A 20,862-nucleotide genomic window follows, 5' to 3' on the forward strand; every position below is an offset into this window, starting at 1 on the left:
TTGATTTTAATTCATGAAAAAAAAAAAAAAAACTTTTGGGGTATTTATTTATTTATTTATATTATTACAAATGCTTTCTTACAAGTACAAGGCTTGTTCTTGAGTAAAAGTATATGTAAGTGTAAGTGTCGCTGAAGTATGAAGTATAAACAAACTAGTAATAACTAAAGCTGTCAAGTAATTGTAGTGGACGAGTAAAAAGTACAATATTTGCTTCTGAAATGTCGTGAAGCAGAAGTATAAAATATTGAAAAATGGAAATAGTGGTGAAATGGAAATCTCACGACTAAAAACAAGTCTCTGAAAGACAGTTTGCTTCCCGCAGGCGATATATTATTTCTTCAGTCAAGGCAACATACTGTACTACTACTGTACGTGCCTTGTTTCATTCGTGTTAACCACATGAACCCTAGCATCCCTATCATGGGCATGTCATAATAATAGGCGAACATTTGGTAAAAATAACTGATCTACAAGCGCACACTGCAACATGATGCCGAGTCTCTCAGCATAGAGATGCAGAGTTTTTTCAGCTCAGAGATTTGGGGAAAAGGCAGGGGCTGAGTATGGGTTTAAGTGATTAAGGAAGCGTGAGAAGTACAGATGCACAACCCTGCTGAAATAACCAAATGTCCCTAATGCCCAAACTAAAGTCTGAAAGGATGGAGAATCATGCATGTAAATGGTCAAATTACCAATTCATACATCTCTTTAACTACTCTCTCCACTGACTACATACTGTATACACTACATTTACACTACAATTACGTCATTACGCTCAGCAACAATTAGTTAATTGGACAGCTGAGTGTGTTACTACTTCAACCCATTAAGAATGGGAACGCATTATTACTTTAACCATTATTCTGTTTAGATCTGCTATTTTTGAAAGATCGTGAACATTTGTGCAAGTCTTTGAATATTTTTTACCCGATTCTATATGTCTTCTAAATCCTTCTAAGGTTTTTGAAAAACGCATGTTTCTACGTCAATGGTTCTCACATTTTTTCATGTCAAGGACCCCTAGAATTATGGATATTTGCCCGCCAAACCCCGTCTCAAAATATTATGTATCAGGGACCCCCAGAAGCAAATATTTGAGTCACTTTAAAAAATATATATTCAAAGATTACACATGTTGATGATGATGATTTTCTTTTCAATATCAGTTCTACAAACTTGCAGCACGACACTCAGTGCCTTGTATATCTGCTATTTTTCTATAGCTAAATAGTCAATTCCAGGTCTTGGGTTAATGGGTTAATGGGTTAATATCCCTTTTAGCAGGTCACACAAACCACGTTGCACCAGCAGCAGCAAATTAAACTGGGACAATTTCATCTTTAAACCTTTGTCTTGAAGTTCAAGTTCCACAGTTCAGAAATCACGTTGTTAGCAAACAGTACATTTGATGCTGGAAGAACTGCATTGAAATGTTTATAACAGATGCATTTTCCAATACAGGTATCCTCATGGCAGAACCTTTTAAAGATATGTGATCTTACAATATTTCTTATTAGAAACTCTTTTTCCTCAGCAGCAAATCATTTTTCTGCAAAACCAAACAGTCTTTACAGACTTTCTGTTGTTAAGCCACAGCAGCTTGTTCAGTTTATCTAAGGTTCTTCCTTCCGTACACCTTCTGTGTCTGTGCAAAGTTCACACAGTGAGCGATATACCACAATACCAGGTCAGATGTTTGGTCAGCTGTGGTGTGTAAAGTAACCAAGTACATTTACTTAAGTACTGTACTTAAAGGGGGCTGTACTTAAGTACAATGTAAGTACTGTACTTAAAGGGGAAACCACCCATTTTCAATATTGAACTATGTCATTAATATACCTTAGAGGAGTTGTGTGGAAATAAAAATAAAAAGTCCCCCCCCCCCTTCTGTGTTGCCTAGAACTGGAGGATTGATTTGGAGGTTTGTATTGTAAAGTACACCGAGATGACATCACACCGGTGTACTTTGTACGTGAATATTTTTACTTCTTCTACTCCACTACATCTCGGATCCGAATATTGTACTTTTACTCCACTACATTTATTTGAAAACTTTAGTTACTGGTTACTTTGCAGATATAAATTAGCCCTATTATATTTTATACCTTGGCTATTTTCAAACATCTTACTTTTGCCTGAGTAAAACATTTGAGTACTTTTTCCACCACTGCCGGTCAGTGCTTATGGTCTCATTTGGAACTGAAAGGCCTTTTCCCCTGGGTTCTTTGTTGTCTCCGAACTCAGTGAGTCTTCACCTAGTCACTGGATGAGGTTTTCGGGGTGGCAAACAGCATCATATACTTTTTCTTTGGACCAAACCCTGCTTGCTTTCATACTCCACAGATCCTGACTAAATAATCATTTGGAAACTTTCCAATCTCGTCCATTATGTATTTAGTTACAGCTTGACTTGACTTGAACTTCGCTGTGATATCTGTGCCTTACTGTCATAGTTTACCTGGACGTTTTGTTTTGTGGCATAGGAGATTGTTTGTTCCAAACATATGCTTCCACCATCACTTGCCGTGCAATATCCTTGTCTAAACGTCAAGTGTGCTTGTTAGACTCTTTCCTTTCAGCAGTGCTGTTAGAGGAGGTGTTGTAGCTCACGCTCTCGTATCTTAAACCCCTATAGCATCAATGATTGATGTACAGTACTGTAGTGCTATCTTCACTGCCTTTATTACCATGCCTCTCAAACTAGTTCCATTGTACTGGGTTCTATTCGTTAGATTGACCTAACTCTAACCAAAATTGGGCTGTTTTATCCATTTGTGTACATGCCTCAGAGTCAAATTAACAGCCAGGATTTTACTGTGCACTCGATCTTCACTAACATCGTCTTTTGTATGCCATCAGTGGCCCCTCTTTCTAGTCCGGTCTTGGACATTACTGTACCTCAGAACATTACCAGAAGGCATCTCTTATGAGGAATTAAAATCATTTCAGTGTATGCCCGGCACCGTGGGATTGATTTGAGCTTTCCTCCAGAGTCTCCAGGCCAGTTCTGTTCTTTCAGCCAAGCAACTACATTAGTCGGTGCCCTAATCCCATCCATTCCAAACCCGGATACATCCATTTGCTTTCTCAAATATGTATGCACATGGGCAAACACGGGATGCACAGGTTGGTACATACAAAGGCTTTCTCCATGTCTATCTCTGTCTCTCTCTCTTTCCCTGTCTCACACTATCTCCAATTCTTTACTTCTGTGCTAATAGACAGAACGTACACACGAAAGAAAATAAAAACTATTTTTTTCACATACGCTTATTCTAGTCCTCATTTTCGTTGCCTCCTCATTCTAATCGCTCATGAATTGCCCCATTAACTCCAAATGGAAACCTAGTAATCAATCATTCCACCTGCCTTTTAGTTCTTCTGCAGCATTATTTATTTCTATTATTATTATGATTATTACCCTTATTACACTTATTATTATTAAACTTTTCAAAGACAGCTTTGAGAATTAGCACTGATGACTGGTGTGACGAGACCGTCTGCTGGCAGTAGTCAAGGCAACAGACATTTTGCATTCCCTTGCTCTCCACCCTCCGCTCTGCATCAGATTATAGGCGCATGTGTGTGTGTGTGTGTGTGCGTGCATGCATGCGTGCGTGCGTGTGTGTCGTGTGACGAGCAGAGGTGGGTACCACCAGTCGTGAGAGAGTGAGGGAGGGTGATGTGGAAGAAGAGGGATTACATCATCGCTATGGAAGCGTGACACTTCTCTTTTGCAGACTGCAGAGGGCTCTCTCTCTCTCTCTCCATGTCTCTCTCTCTCCTTCCATCAGCCCCTCTGTCTTTCACTCCAATTCTCTCTCACTTTTTCCTCATTTCTTTTTCTCCATTAATCGTTCTCATTCTCTCTCATTGTATCTTTTCTTGCCTTGTCCCTCTAGGTTTTTTTCTTTCTTTCTTTCTTTCTTTCTTTCTTTCTTTCTTTCTTTCTTTCTTTCTTTCTTTCTTTCTCTCTCTCTCTCTCGCGCGCTCTTTCTCTCTCTCTCTCTGTCTCTCTCTCTCTCTCTCTCTCTCTCTCTCTCTCTCTCTCTCTCCCTCCCCTTGTCTCCCTGAAGTGCATGCCAGTGAAGAACTTCCCTCCAGCATATTGCAGTGGGAACCAGAATGGTGTGAGAGATAGCGCTCTCTGTGAGCTATATTTAGACACTTGGCTGATGTTCCTGTCTGTGTGCTGTGCCGTGTCGTTCCTCTGGGTTTCTGCATGGCAGAGAACTGTTGGATCGTCGATTAAGACTTCAGGACATCAGCAGCAGGCTCAAAGCTGTGCCTTCCTGCGTGCGTGTGCGTGTGTGCGTGCATGTCATGTGTGTGTGTGTGTGTGTGTGTGTGTGTGTGTGTGCATCGTGCACGTGTGTGCGTGCAGTGTAAAGTTGGTTCAGCATGTTTTCATTCATTCAGTCACCTCAATCACAGCCACATTCTCTACTCATCGGAACTTTCAATTCCTGTACATACTCAGGTTCTTATCGTTGTGAGCAGATTTGTGCTTTCTTTCCAGTCCATTCTTTTTTTAAATCTTCCTGATGATGACATTCCCTGCCTTTCTTTCACCAGCCTTCTTTCTATGTACCCCCCCCCCCCACCACCACACCACACCCACCGCTCTTCAGCCTTATATCATCTGCTGCCTTCTCCCTTACCTGTTCTTTTTCCCACGCTTTTTCTCTCTCTCTCTCTCTCTCTCTCTCTCTCTCTCTCTCTCTCTCTCTCTCTCTCTCTCTCTCTCTCTCTCTCTCTCTCTCTCTCTCTCTAGCCCGCCCCGAACATCATTTCTTCCCCCTTTCATCACCCCCGGTACTTTGATGCTCTGCTAGTTGACCTCATTTAGAGACCATGCTATTCTGGCTGTCCCCTTCAATATCTATGTTAAAGTAAGCAGTGTTTCGGGGTGCAACTGTTAATACAGGCAGCGAATTAATATAATCTATAATAAACAAATATGATAATCTAGTAAAATAATTCATAATCTAATCCACAAACTCACATTCCAATCTACCAAGTAGACAAAGTCTGCAATATTACTTTAAACCTTTTAAAACATAGTACAAACGTAAAATATACTGCGATTGATTAATCATTAAAATAAACCCATCTGACCACAAGTGGTCAGGTGGGTGGGCCGTGAACGCTTGCAAGATGTTCAGGTGTGTTCTAATCCAGAAAGCATTTTTTTCTTTCTGCTATTTGCTTAGACCCTGCCCGTGTGGTGAACATGCCAGCTGTCATCTACGTGGCCATTGGTCTACCTGGCTTCATCCGCTGCCCCGTAGACGCCAACCCCCCTGTAACGCTTGTGAAATGGAAGAAAGATGGCCTCCCTCTCCGGATAGACAAGGTAAGTTGGTGATGATCAGGTCCTATGTCTATACCCCGTCGATGGTGTAGCTGTTGAGATAATATGGTCTGTGTATTAGGGTATTAACGACTTGTGATTTTTGCAAGTCGATTTGCAAGTTTTTTATACCTCTAAAATGACAAATTAAACATTGTCCAAATTGTCAAATATATAGCCGATAGTGAAAATAGCCGATCTACATGCTCACCGCGAGGTGTTGTGAGCATGTAGATCTGCTATTTTCACAATAGAACAATGTTATACCAAATGTAGCACTGTAATATTGGATCATTCCGTCCTTGACAATAAGCAATCCTACTGTTTGAATGCTGTACAGAGCACGCATGGAGCAAAAATGATATAAAAAAATACAAAGGATTTTTTTTTTCAACTTCGACTTTCGACTTTCTCTGGTGGGAGTCGACTTGTGTAATGAATTCGACTCAGTCGACTTGTCGACTTTTTCGTTAATGCGCTACTGTGTATCTGGCAAAGAGCGGGCCCAGTACAGAGCCACGGTCAAGTTTACCAAGTATAGGGTTTAAATGAACTTTCCCCACCATCATTGCCCCTCAACCCAGTTCCCTGGATGGAGCCAAATGGACGATGGGAGCATAAGAGTGGCAGAGGTGACAGAGGACTCTCTCGGCACCTATACCTGCATGCCTTACAATGCCTTGGGTTCAATGGGATGGTCCACTCCCGCCCCCCTGGTGCTGAAGGTACGCAATGCTAGTAGGCAAAAAACAACACTGTTATTTTATTTTTAATCCATTTAGGCCTAGAATTATTGAATGCTTTAACCAGTGAAAAATAGCAGATATACAAGAATTTTGACCCGATTCTATAAGTGTCTTTTGAATCCTTCTAAGATTTTTTGAAAAACCTATGTTTCTGTGTCAGCAATATGGCCAACCATCGTCAAAGAAAAGGTGTTTTTCACTTAACTGGAGCTCAGTTAGTCTGTTCTTGAGAGACTACTTTGTCAGTGGTGCTCAAATGTTTTCATGTGAAGGACCCCCAAAATGATATGTATTTGGCCACGCACCCCCATCTCAAAATATCTAGTTCCAGGGACCCCCCAGAAGCAAAATTTGAGTTACAAACATTCGCTTTGAAAATACATATATTCAAAGATTTGCACACATTTTCAAGACTTTTTCAAAAATAGCAGATATACAAGCTCACAGCACGGCACCGAGTGCCGTGCTGTGAGCTTGTATATCTGCTATTTTTCACTGGTTAAAGCATTCAATAATGCTATTAATCTTTGCAGAATGAAGTAAATCTGTGTTCATTCAACATTTTACTGTACACAGTAAATGTGAATTGAACTCTGAGAGTGTACAAATGTAATGAATGGACCCATATTTGATTATATTTGTACATTCTCAAAGCCAAAGGAACGCTATGTATATTTTATAGTGTAGGGCTGTTAGCTCACTAGCATGCTTCTTGCATGGATGACTGCTTCAAAGCAAGGGGGTCATCTAATTGTAGCGGCCCATTTGGGCCGTCTCGCCATGGACAGGACCCTCCGAAATTCTCTGTGGTTCCTGGAGGAGAGTACAGGCAGGAGTCTGGGAGAGAACTGGTCATCCCCTGTGAGGCGGAGGGAGACCCCTTCCCCAACATCACATGGAGGAAGGTAACAGACCCCTGCTGTTAGGTTTGTTCAAAACCTGTAACTGAATAATCAAGAAGCAAAGAAGTGTTTTTTTCTTATATCAATGAATCAACACAAAACAATTTGAATTGGTATTTTAATGTGATTAGTCTGATTAACCACTTAGCCCTGTATTACAGTGGTTCTCAAACTTTGAAATTTGAAGGTCTCACCTTAGAGGTAGGGTAAGTGATTTCATTTAATTCAAATAATAACAAAATGGGTCTATGCTCTTATAGTACTAGTTACTAAAGAGTGTTTGGTCCATATTTGGACTTCAGCCTTATCCCCTGTGAGGAGAAACAAGCAGTTTCATGGAGGAGACAGGTTTTCCTCCAATCAATATATAGTGGGGCCTTCCTCCAATCATGATCGAGTGGGGGCAGGCCTTATGTGCACCAAGGCCTGCTCCCACTTGATCATGATTGGAGGAAGACCTGTCACCTGCATGAAAACTGAAACTGAAACTTAAATGAAATTACTTAAAGGCCTGTCCATACTCTCTCCGAAACCGAACTTTTCGTCTGAGAGTTCTGACTTTCTGACGTGCAGCTTTCAGAACTCTAATTCGGGATAATGCTTTTCAAAAGTTGCGAGTGACGTCATTTTGTAATTGAACCAGACCTTTCCGACAAAAAGTTCAGTTTCGGAGAGAGTATGGACAGGACTTTGCCCTACCTTTAACTTTGGCAGTATAAACTGTCAAAGTTACAGACTTGTAAGGGTCAGACAGCTTGTAGATCTAGTTTCGATATGAGTAAACCAAATTGTTCATTAATTGTAATCGTAAATAATTGTGATATTCATGGGTTTCATTTATAGTCCTACACGGCCATGTTGAGGACCAACACAGGTGCTTAAATTTATCAGATTGTTATAGAACTAATGTTCTACGCCAAATTCAGAACACCTGTGTTGGTCCTCAACATGGCGGTGAAGGACCACAAATGAAACCAATGAATTGATTTCATATCGCCCCGCCCTACCTGCTGTGCACTAGAACACTGTCAGTGGGTGGGAAGCTTCTTGACAAGTTAAAAATGTATTAAAATCACTGTTCATCTAACTCAAAGAGAGTTAATGTAACCAAATGGACCCGTTGATGATGTTTACTGTGCACAGCTTATTGAATCTGGGACTTCTTCTCTTGAGGTTAGAAGAGTAATTCTTATTTCAATTACATTTTTATATTTGTGTTTTAATGACATTCTAATCATGCCTTTACAAGAGATGTGACATGAGGTACATACCGTATTGGTCTCTCTCTGTCACCATATTGTCACTCAGTGGAACCTTGAGTGTTTTTCTTTTGAGTTTATGTGTGTTAGTGTCAGTGTTGGGTATCGTTACTTTTTATAGTAACTTGTTAGGTTACATTTGTTACTGAATTGAAAAACGAATCTGTTACTGCGTTACCCACTGAGAAAAGTAACTCGTTAGGTTACTTTTTCCGTTACCGACCATTAAAACACACCTGCGAGGAAGTTTGGTAAACATAAAAAAGAGTGCAGCCTACCGGATTGTTGTGGCTGTCAGCTGTGTGCGTGGCTGCCTGCAGCTTCAACGTGGATAATATAAGGACGTTGATCTATCCTTTCACCAGTAAATCCAAAAATAGTGTGGATCCTTCCACAGCCTTACTAAAGGGCTTCTCTCAAGCCCTGCCATGTCGTGAGTGACTGTAAATGAATGTAAACAAGACACGCACAAATAAGTTCTCCTTATGTCCCTAATAGATGACCGCGGGTACACCAAATGTGTTACACCAAATTTTGTAACTTGCCGTAAACTGTAGAATGACGACGCAAACCACCACACTCTGCAACACATTTCTGGTCGGTCACCGTTTTCCGTAAAAGAAATGCAGGCCATGCATGCATGCCTCCTCACTCAGCCAGGCTCCTCTGACAGAGATCGAGCTCATTCATTCAGGATTCAGGAAACAGCGCAAATGTGTCAGATGGATAATTTTTCCTTTGTGGCAACAGAAAGAGCAGGGAATTATAGGTCTTAAATACCTAATTAACGCCGTAATTTTTTCGGAAATGTATCTGGTAACGATCCTGCTATATTGCAAAAGTAACTCGTTAAGTTACTCCATTACCACCAAACCTAACGGCGCTACGTAACGCCATTAGTTATAACGCTGTTACATCCAACACTGGTTAGTGTGATAGACATTTAAGCAAAATGGTATTCTTTTACAAACATGTGGGGCCAGACCTATGTGTAGATTAATAATCAGAACCTGTCATTTCTGACCGTTTTTTTTTTTTTGCTGTGCTGTTTGTCTCTGCAATTTCTGTATTTTACATGTGTGAACAGGTACTGTAATGTACTCTCTCTCTCTCTCCCTCCCCCCTCCTTCTCTCTCTGCCTGCACTGAAGGTAGGGAAACCCAGCAAAAGCAAGCACAATGTCCTGCCACGAGGCAGCTTACAGTTTAAGTCGCTGACCAAGGAGGATCATGGGGAGTGGGAGTGTGTCGCCACCAACGTTGCCACGAGCATCACTGCCAGCACGCACCTCCTAGTCATAGGTACCACCTCCTAGTCATACTGTAGGTATCACCTCCTAGTCATACTGTAGGTACCACCTCCTAGTCATACTGTAGGTATCACCTCCTAGTCATACTGTAGGTCCCACCTCCTAGTCATACTTTAGGTACCACCTCCTAGTCATACTGTAGGTATCACCTCCTAGTCATAGGTACCACCTCCTAGTCATACTGTAGGTACCACCTCCTAGTCATACTTTAGGTACCACCTCCTAGTCATACTGTAGGTATCACCTCCTAGTCATAGGTACCACCTCCTAGTCATACTGTAGGTACCACCTCCTAGTCATACTGTAGGTACCACCTCCTAGTCATACTGTAGGTATCACCTCCTAGTCATACTGTAGGTATCACCTCCTAGTCATACTGTAGGTATCACCTCTAGTCATACTGTAGGTATCACCTCTAGTCATACTGTAGGTATCACCTCCTAGTCATACTGTAGGTATCACCTCCTAGTCATACTGTAGGTATCACCTCCTAGTCATACTGTAGGTACCACCTCCTACTCCTAGTCATATTGTAGGTACCACCTCCTAGTCATACTGTAGGTATCACCTCCTAGTCATACTGTAGGTATCACCTCCTGTCATACTGTAGGTATCACCTCCTAGTCATACTGTAGGTATCACCTCCTAGTCATCTGTAGGTATCACCTCCTAGTCATACTGTAGGTATCACCTCCTAGTCATACTGTAGGTATCACCTCCTAGTCATACTGTAGGTATCACCTCTAGTCATACTGTAGGTATCACCTCCTAGTCATACTGTAGGTATCACCTCTAGTCTTACTGTAGGTATCACCTCCTAGTCATACTGTAGGTATCACCTCTAGTCATACTGTAGGTATCACCTCCTAGTCATACTTTAGGTACCACCTAGTCATACTTTAGGTACCACCTCCTAGTCATTCTGTAGGTATCACCTCATAGTCATACTGTAGGTATCACCCCCTAGTCATACTGTAGGTATCACCTCCTAGTCATCTGTACCACATCTTTGGATATGAAGGTGCCACCTCCTAGTCATAGGTACCACCTCCAAGTTATAGTTATTGAGTTCATTAGGATCCCCATTAGCTGATGTATAACATCAGCCAATCTTCCTGGGATCCACACAACCTCCTGTTTGTATGTATCACCTCCCGGTCATACTGTAGGTATTAGAGCTGTACATCCAGTGGCATGTACATAGATATTACACATGCATAAAATGCATAGTAAATCCTCAGTGTTAGATTAAAACTGATGGCCCTATTTTGTGGAAACAGGCGAACCAGAGTCAAGTGCAGTCAGCGGCATTGCGGGTGGGGCGTGGTGACAGATGTTTGGTATTTATCGGGGCGGAGAGCGGCGGAGAACCCGCAGAAAAGTGTCGAGGTGGGTTGGATTAGGCTGAATACATCAGTAGGTGTGTTGCAGGTGGATTCAATCATGACCAATCAAATGATCGCTTTATCATTATTCTTTAAGAGCAGTGCGCTGCCCAACTTACTGTAGCACTGGTAATGTTCACAGTGTTGTGGAAGAAAAGCCTCAGAAGCTTAATTTCTCCTATTAGCAAACTGAGTCCTTGTCTGGGAGGAGCATAGTCGTACATCTACAGCAAAGTCTACAGCACCTCAAATAGACTGAGAGCAGATGATGTAAATTTATCTTGGGAGGAAATAACACATGTAATTAATACTTCCTGTGAGAAGTGTTTCTCAGTTAACTCCGGTTCATAAACCCAATTCATCAATGGGTAAATAAACGATGTGGTTGGGTGTCCACTAAATGACTGCTGCACAGAACTAGGCGAACATCTGCTCGGGGTCTGCTTTAGGAGCCTGAGCAGCTGTCCACCAGCTTTTTTTGTTTTTGTTTCCATGCACACCTGTCCTTGTGACCTGTACATGAAAAATACCTGAGAAGTAAAACAGACAAGCAGGCGGGCAGCAAATGGCGCTAATCCTGGTCATCATTGACCCCAAACTTGAAGTGCGTTGTAGATTTGCAAATGCCACCCTGCACTTCCTCTCGAGTCGTGCCAAACCGGTGCACGGCTATTCCTCAGATTACCAAACACATGCACTTCTCCGGTGTTGTGAATTCACCCATTCACTGCACGCCTCGCACCGATCTGCCTGCCCCAAAACACGACACTGAGGATTTTTTACCTGATTTTAAATGATGTTATCTGAATCACTTCATACCCCAAGTGCAGTTGAAGAGTTATGCATGAACTAAATTTGGCATTATTGAGACTTGAAGAATTCCTTGCATAAAAGTTCAAATGCCTGTGCAGATATACTCAATGCTATTGAGTAGGAAGTAAAGTACATTTTTATAGTATTTAATTTATTTATGTATTTATTAGATAATACCATTCCGTTAGCTAGTCTTCTTGGGGTCCAACGCATAATCTACAAAGGTAATAACCACTTCTTGTACACTATGTACTGTACAGTAAGACATTATATTAAAGTACATAGAATGAGACATGACAACCTAGACATGAAATTAACAGTCATTAAAACAATAATTTTATTACAGCAATCAATAAAAACAAAAATACTATACTAAATAAACTTAAGATCATTTAGATCATACTGTAAGATGAAACATTTATGACCAGTCATATGATTAGTTAGCCTGGCATTAGCCAGACATGTTCCTCCACGGTATCAGTCTGGACTGACTGGGCCAATCAGTGACCAACTGAACAGTGTAACGCAGTCACTGATTGGCCCGGTAATTTTCTGATTTCTCATACTCGTTCCCTATGGGCTGAAGTCCAGACTGATACTGTGGAAGAACGTGTGAGTGAATCCACGTTATCAGTCTGGCTAATGCCAGGCTAATGATTAGTTGAATTAAGTGTTTTAAGAATATGCTTTGCTGAGGAGTTTCAACCTGTAATGGCTCTGTAACTTACTGCCTGGGTCTGGAAGGTCTACGCTAATCAGCTCTAGATCTTGCGTGTCTGTGTAGAGTTATGATTGCTACTGTAGTGCACTGATTGGTCAGAAAGGTAGCCTACTGTGTGTTTCAGGACATTCCTGAATAGAGTCAAAAGGTACTGTAGGTAAATTGTAGAGTCACAAATTGAGATTCTGTGACCATCCTCTGGGAAGGATGTTTTGATGATTGATTTGACCTCTAACACAAAGAGCACTTTATTGGAATATTTACTGCTTCAGTAGTGGTCAGATGTACATGAATAATTTGTAAAAAATAAGTACTCTGAATAACACAGAACAGAAAATGACCAAGTGTTTGCTTTGAGTTGTTACATAATATATGCTTTTAAACAAGGTATTATGGTTAAAATAGTGTCAGATTTGGAATCCTCATGGTTGACTTGTATGAAAAAGTGTCTTCATACATTATTCTAGGTCATCTGGATCTGGTTTTGTTGAGTATGAGTTTTTTTTTATTTGGCCCTCTAGCAAAAAATGCCAGGACTTTTGCGAGGGACATGGGGCTGAATCTTTTATAAAGGGTCCATAGAGGTCAAATCAATCATCAAAACATCCTTCCCAGAGGATGGTCACAGAACATCAGTTTGTGACTCTACTAAAAAGGTGGTCATTTTGGTTCAATATGAAGCAAGGTAAAAGATAGTATTTCTTTTTTTGTGCAACAGGAAGCCATGAAGCATTAGGTTAAAACTTTATTGGCAGTTGTTATTACAGTTCTGTAGGGGGAGATAACAACAAGTCCCGTGATTATGCGACTGTAGGGCAGTGGGGTGTGGAGCTCAGGTCTGGTAGGTCTTGGCAAGAAGCTGTTCCCGCGGCAGGTGGCCTCAGTCTTATTGAAGCAGCTCTGTCTCCTAGGGGAAATGTTTCTGAACAGATGGTTGCCTGGGCTGGGTGTGTGTGGCTGGTGGCATTCCTCCCTGTCCTCTTCTTCACCCTGGCATCCTGTAACTCTTTCATAGAGGGCAGCTGACAGCCAATCATCCGCTCTGAACTCAGACAGCGTGTTTGAGCTTGCCCTTGGAATAGCAGGAGGCAGTGGATAGCCAGGCAGAGATGAAAGATGTTGGCAAGCTTGCTATTATATACGGTGGTGGAAGAAGTACTTTTTTTTTTTACTTAAGTAAACAATACATAAATACTGACTGCTACAAGTAAAAGGCAGGCTTCCGGTTAAATTGTTGATAGTTAGGAACGAAACCGTTGTTGTCGGGTGGAAGTCCAAAATCGTCAATTCGTTTTGCGTTTATAATTTTTTTAATTATTTAGAACTTGTGAAAATAGCCGATCTACAAGCACACAGTGCCTCGCACTGCGAGGCGGTGTGTACTTGTAGATCTGCTATTTTCACTTGTTTTGTGCGACAGTCTTGTATGATGAAGCAGGGCTTTACTTTACAAAAAACTGAAACTTGGAGATACGAGGTTTCTGCACGACAGTGACGAAATATACGTACCTTTGCAGATCTGTACTGTTGTACAAAATGGTACCCTTACGGGTCCATTTGTACACTCTCAGAGTTATGGGGGCCCGTGGCCTGATCATGCACGCCAAACTGGGGGGGTTTGAGAAGCACTGACTTGAGTGAGCGTTCCTTTAAAAATACCTTTCTCATTGGTCCCCCCCCCCCTCATCAGGCACAAGCCCCCACGCCCCAACCAATGTCCATGTGGCGCCGTCCTCCTCCTGGGCCAATGTGACCTGGGAGGCAGGCTACGATGGAGGTTTCCAGCAGACATTCTCAGTCTGGTACGGACATGTGTGAGTCATCCCAGCATGCTTTGCTTCCTGCTTCTTTTCTCGTATTACTTTCTGTTATTTACAACGACAACAACAATGACAACAAAACTTTTTTTCCTCTTGATTGTGTTTAGAATGGTTGTGATCAGATCTTTCCATGTGAGTTTTCGTGCGTATCAGTCCGACCATTCTGAACATGACCCAGAGCTCTGTGCCCTAGCTGCTACTGCTGCTGCCCTATGTGTTGCTGCTGCTTGGCTGGGGAACACCTGGCTTGTGACGTTTGAGTGTTTAAATCCAAGTGATGATTCACTTGTTTTAGTGAAATTTCAGTTTGGTGTCCATAAAAAAAAAGAAAAAGATAGAAATGCACACAGTCATCCTTGAACTTCCCTGGAAAATGCATAATAATTAACAGTTTTCATTTTAAGCCTGCATACACCAGATTATTGGCATATTGGTCATGTTTTAAAAATATTATATACTGTATATTTATATCTGGTGGAATATTACAGTGAAGGCCAATGTTATATATAGAACACATGATACAGTAGCCTACTATTGTATATTACAATCCACTCCATAAACTACATGAAGAAGGCTTAATCACTTTCCAACCTGGCATCCCCATTTTGGGGATATAATGCTCATTATAGGTTACATTTTTTAAATACCGGTAATTATTTTTACTTTTACGTTTATATTTTCCCCCAGATTCTTTGGGGTAAAATATATGCTATTATAACATTTTTTAAATTGGGGCTTAGGTGGTTATATCCAGGTCTACAGAGGAAAGGCCTTTGCTTCTTGGCTAATTGATGTGTGTGGAGCAACTCAATATACAGTACATCTACTGCTAAGCCCAGCGTTAGTATCACAGAACAACAAGGATGGTTTATTTATACGAAATGCATATCAATGCTTTAATGAGTAATCCAAATGGGATACAATACATGTATTATATTATTATCAACCCCAAATTAATATGGAGCATGATTTGGTGCATATAGTTTTGAGTATGCATCATCACCTGTTGCACAGCATCAGCCTCAGTGTGTTATGTTATGTCACATCTAATCAGTATGTCTTATTAATTGGAAAATGCCAAGGTCCATGGCATTGCTGCTAACTAAGTGTGCATATGATATAATGTGTGTGTGTGTGTGTGTGTGTGTGTGTGTGTGTGTGTGTGTGTGTGTGTGTGTGTGTGTGTGTGTGTGTGTGTGTGTGTGTGTGTGTGTGTGTGTGTGTGTGTGTGTGTGAGCGCGCGCGCTGTGTCTGTCTCTGTGTGTACTAAGATTACAGATGATCTGATTCAGACATCAAGCAGGAAAGACAGTTTCACATAGCCACTAAACAGTACAGACAACACCTGTGACCTGTGCACGTTTTGTATGCAGAGTTGGCTCTGTGATTCTTAAGTGACACCAGGACAGCCTGGCCTGTTGAGTGATCAATAGGCACACAGTCATTTGAGTGTTCAATATAGGCACATGGTCATTTGAGCTTTCAATAGGCATATGGTCATTATTGGGCATTATGGGCAAGTAATTGCTTTTTCGTTGCCGGTGGATTCCCCCCTATCTGTGCAGTCGGATGCACTGCCCCAACCATCACTGATTATCTACTGTAGTCTGGCTATGTATTACCACGTGAGTATAGCATGTAACATAATCTGTAGGAAAATAAATTCAGTCAGAGACACTTGTGTCAAAGACGTTAAAACCATTTATTGCAACAAATGGTTGTACAGTATTTGGTGGAAAGGCTCTGCTCTTGGCGAGTGCTCCCCAATGAATCTGATCAGCATGCGAGTGATTCAGCAGAGAGCGCATGATGAACATATAATATACTGTACTCCTGTATAATACAACTGAAGCATAAGCCACACAGTGCAGAGGTTACAGCAGGAGGAGGCTGAGGAGGTGGAGGGAGTTTGCAGAGGCGATATGCCGATGATAACTCGACTGGCATGAAGAAAACAGCAGAGTAGAAGTGAGAGCTGTCACTTTGTTGAGACCGCCCTATTTGAATGTGATTGATTGTTGAGTCGCCATTGCTTATCAGCTGTAAAGGCGTGAATGAAACACCCGTAGTCTTAGCAGATGATGTGCGCTTGCCTTCTGTGCTCTGCCTGAACTAACATGCTTCTTTTATGGCGAGTTAAGAATGATGATTCAGTCACGTGTGCATAAAACTGGTTGACATCATTGACTTGCATCACGCACCTGGTATACAAAAGAAAATTATTGGCCAAGGTTGGCTGGTCGGCTAGTAGGCCTTTTACAGTACATGATGAAGCATTCTCACGGCACTCAATCAAACTTTAAAGGACATACATCCAGTTATTGAATGTCATCACCGGATAACAGATCTGTATTATTGTGCAATCAGATAGTTGAATAACATTTTTATTTAATTAGAAAATATGTGTGCATACAGGTTTATGCTTGCTTTAGAGATCTGTTGGACAAATACGGCATGGCCAATCCTCAGCAAATTGCACGGCGGAGCGCAGCATGGGCTTACTACCATCAAATGTGTCTGTAATAAACTGTTAAAGTTGTGTGTTATGTAATGTTACTGATACTGTATGTTTACATGACGTCTGGGACAGATAATGTTGTAGGAACCATAGAAGGATGCATCACGATAGTTAAATATTAAGATAAGTGACTTTGAATATGTACATTATGTAAAATGTAAATGTATTGGAGAAAACACATGAAATGTTGTTAAAAGTCCCTGTCCTGAAATAGACTTTTTAAGTCCTCGTGGTTCTCAAAGTGGGGTCCTTGAGGAAAAGTTTGAGAACCACTGTAAGTGAAGAACAACATTCACCCCAAGGTCGAGGCCAACTTGTTATCTACAGTATGTGCATCATCTCCCTCCCCTCTGCCGTCCCTTTTTCTTTTGCCATCTCTCTCTCTCCTCCCCCGTCTTGTGCCATCTCTTGGTACGGCTCCACTGCAGGCTGAAGAGGGAGCGGTTAGGTCCACATGACTGGCTCTCCGTACCTGTGCCTGGAGGCCAGGGCTGGCTGGTGGTGCCCGGCCTGGAGCCAGAGACGGCATACCAGTTCAGTGTACTGGCCCAAAACAAGCTTGGCACGGGCGCCTTCAGCGAGGTTGTCACTGTGAACACATTAGGTGGGTAGACTCGGCGGCGGCACTCTCATAGAAAATGCTGATCCAACAATAAATCGCTTTGGCAGACATGCAGCCACAGAGGCCAGCGAGGTGGTTATTTTAGAAAATGACTACTGTAGCTTGATATTAGAAAACAATACTTTTCCTCCCACAGGCGTGGAAGTAATAAGCTAGGGAACATGACATCTTTGAAAATTACAGTATTGTTAGCAGCTTACCAAAGGATGCCTCTTGCCATTCTATTACTGACATATTTTACTCTCTTTTCTTTGCAGTGCAAACATTTTTATAATTATAGTGCACAAGTTAGAAATTCTGTGTAAGTTAGCTAAAGGCTTAACGGGGGGAAATTCTTTCTGGCAGATTGAGAGATCCTGGACTGTTTCTGTTTTAAATTAATATCTTGTTGTTTTTTTTATGTACTTGAACACTCATTATCAAGCATTTCACTTACATTACACATTTACATTTGTAAAGCTCTGTCTGTTATTGTACTAGTAGTGTTCATGCTGGAAGAACTAGCCAGCTGACATCAAATATAACTGCACAGCAATGGTCAAGTTTTCACTTCTCTTACACACGTATATATACGCATGCGCACGCACACGCACGCACGAACGCACGCACGCATGCTCGCGCGCACGACACGCACACACACACTGTTTAACCCTTTGCAATGACAAGCAAAGTCAAAGCTGTTGACTCAACCTCACCTTAAAGGGCGAGGTCGTGCCAATTCTTCGTTATCTGGCCAGTGATGTATATCGGACCAGATACCCATATTTGGAGACCCCTGGTACGCATATATGGAGATCCACGTACTGTATATGGAGATATGCTGTGAGAGCCCAAACATGCTCACTCAGTTCATTATGTGAAAGGAACTCCATGTATGGGCATACAAGGGATTCTCTCAGGATGACATCACAGTTAAGCCAGAGCGTGATGTCAGGTGGGCAAACCCATTCTGTTAAGAGTGGTTCCCCGGACATCACAGTGACGTCAGTGCATGATGTCAGAGCGACAAACCCATAGAACCACAGTGTCAGGCGTGACAGAGATATACATATGGACAAGCTGTGACCGTTCACATACTAATCTGTGACTGTGACCTACGGTCGCTACTAACATTCCCAACTCTACACATTTTAACTGGAGCTACTGACGAATTCAGATGCAGAGCTCTGAATCTGTCTTGAGAGATTAGCTCAGTCATAACGGATAGTCACAACAGCATTGAAATAGGATAGCCTTTTATTTACACCAGTTAAAAACCTTATTCCATCCATGTGCTCCAGATCGTAGTCATTTGCATTGGATTGTCCTACATCTGAGAAGTAGCGGCTTGTTCATGCTCTTTGGCTGATGTGCGGTCGTGACCTTCATAGTTTTTTAGTAACACTGTTTTTGTTTTGTTTTTCAAAGTTCTTTTTTCGGTGCCTGTATCGAGTGCAGTGCAGAGAGACAGGAAACAGGGAGAGATTCAGGGAGTAACATGCAGCAAATCGTCGTTGTCGGGTGGAAACCTTGTACGTCTCAAAACCTTCCATTTTTGTTATTTTAAAAACGATTTAAACGAATGAAAATAGCCGATCTACAAGCACACATTGTAGATCTGCTATTTTCTCTAGTTTTGTGCGACAGTCTTGTATGATGAAGCAGGGCTTTACTTTACGAAAAAAACACACACATTAATCTTACGATATACAATACAAGGTTTCTGCCCGAAAGTGACGAAATGGTCCGCCTAGCCCGGGAATCAAATCAGGGACTCGCTGTCAGGTGTCAATATTGTTTAACCCCAATTTCTGTCTGTCTTGTTTTCTAGTATTTCCTATAAGTACCCCTGAACCATTGGTGCTGCTTACCCCACCACGGTGCCTCACAGCCAATCGCACGCAGCAGGGTGTCCTGCTTACCTGGATCCCGCCTGCCAACCACACAGCACCTATCCAGCATTATGTCATGGAGTTCCGCCTTGGGGAACGATGGGATCTATTGGACGACAGCATTCCTGCTGGGGATACGGAGCTGCTAGCTAGAGATCTTATTCAGGTAAAAGATAGGGTAAAACGGTGACCTACTGTATATAACGTTGTTGTTGGGTGGAAACCTTGCACTGTATGTCCAAAACTGTTCCTTTTTTATTATTACAAAAAAAAGATTTAAAGTAGTGAAAATAGCAGATCCAAAAGCACACAACGATTTTGTGCAACACTCTTGTATGATGAAGTAGGGCTTTAATTTACGGAAAAAAACACACACATTTGAAACGTGGTGTTTTTGCCCGACAGTGACGATAAGCCTATTATTGCACATACTTTAGCAGTGGTTTTCAATCTTTTTAATTTCAAGGACCCCCAGGTTGGCATGCATTAATTAGACAACGGACACGGACCCCCATAACTCTGGAACCAAATGGACTAATAGGGGTCCAATTGGTTCCAAACACCCCTTGGGAGGAACAATTGTGCTAAACCATTATAAAAGCTGTATATTTGACCACTAAGTACTGTAGTGAACTACTCTGTCAGCAGTTGAGTCATGCTGTGTCCAGTACAGTATGGCTGCAAGTATTCTTCAGTCTGAAGACATGTCTTGGCAGCGCAACCCTAATTTTTCAAGAAATTGCACATTAATCTATATAAGCATATTTAATGGGAGATTAAGTTATTGTACGTTGCATACAGTACAAAGACCTAATTTAGGTTAGAAACCACCCATTAACCACATAGTCAGTTTCATTATATTAAGAAATGTATGTTTGTCGGATTTTTTTGGAGATTTGTAAAACTATACATTTTTGGAATCTTCAGAGAATGGGGAATTCAAAAATCAATGTTCCCATTTGCACAGACACTGGCAAAGCCGCTATTTTGGACGTTCAAAATGGCCGACATGAAATACATAATTTGTGCTATCTTGGCTTCTAGATAACCTAGAAACTTAATTAAACATGCCAATCCTATGTTTTCTGGGTCAAGGAATTGAATGAGTAAATGATGGGTGTAAAATGTTCTGGACCCCCACCCCCTTTCTGGGGGTTATCTATGTTGGGACCTCCCAGAACAGTACGCCAGCCAGTTAATGTCCTTTTTTCATAATATTTGAGTTCTTTTGTAGGTTTTAAAACATCCTGAGTTCATTTATTACACTTTTAAAGCAGCCAGAATAACCCTTCTGACTTTTGGTTGGGGTCTTTCCTCACTTGGGACCACCCAGACAGACCCCTGAGCCTATCTCAGTTATCGCTCTGCTCCTGCTCCAGAACAATGTTAAATTAGATCATAATTGAAGCATAAAAGTTGTTGTAGCTAGGCTCTGAAAACAAATAGGAGTAGTAGCAAATACCAGGGGTTTTCCACAGGGGGTCCGGGTCCCCAGGGGGGTCCTCAGAGTTACTACAGGGGGCCCGCCAAATCTTGATGG

The 20,862-nt window shown here is 41.7% G+C and overlaps 1 protein-coding gene across 1 annotated transcript in view; it reads left to right on the forward strand.

Moving 5' to 3' along the window:
• igsf9bb (immunoglobulin superfamily, member 9Bb) overlaps nucleotides 1-20,862 on the forward strand; it is a gene marked incomplete at both ends in the record, with an annotated part of 140,816 nt that overhangs the window by 77,942 nt on the left and 42,012 nt on the right. Inside the window, 7 exons of the mRNA XM_080748927.1 lie at nucleotides 5,217-5,359; nucleotides 5,941-6,081; nucleotides 6,891-7,007; nucleotides 9,414-9,564; nucleotides 14,182-14,305; nucleotides 17,258-17,433; nucleotides 19,262-19,488. Of these exons, the coding sequence (XP_080605053.1) occupies nucleotides 5,217-5,359; nucleotides 5,941-6,081; nucleotides 6,891-7,007; nucleotides 9,414-9,564; nucleotides 14,182-14,305; nucleotides 17,258-17,433; nucleotides 19,262-19,488 (1,079 nt within the window). The remainder of the gene's footprint in view (nucleotides 1-5,216; nucleotides 5,360-5,940; nucleotides 6,082-6,890; nucleotides 7,008-9,413; nucleotides 9,565-14,181; nucleotides 14,306-17,257; nucleotides 17,434-19,261; nucleotides 19,489-20,862) is intronic.

The sequence above is a fragment of the Nannobrachium achirus genome (assembly GCF_963921795.1).
Source record: "Nannobrachium achirus genome assembly, chromosome: 19".
NCBI classification, from domain to species: Eukaryota; Metazoa; Chordata; class Actinopteri; order Myctophiformes; family Myctophidae; genus Nannobrachium; species Nannobrachium achirus.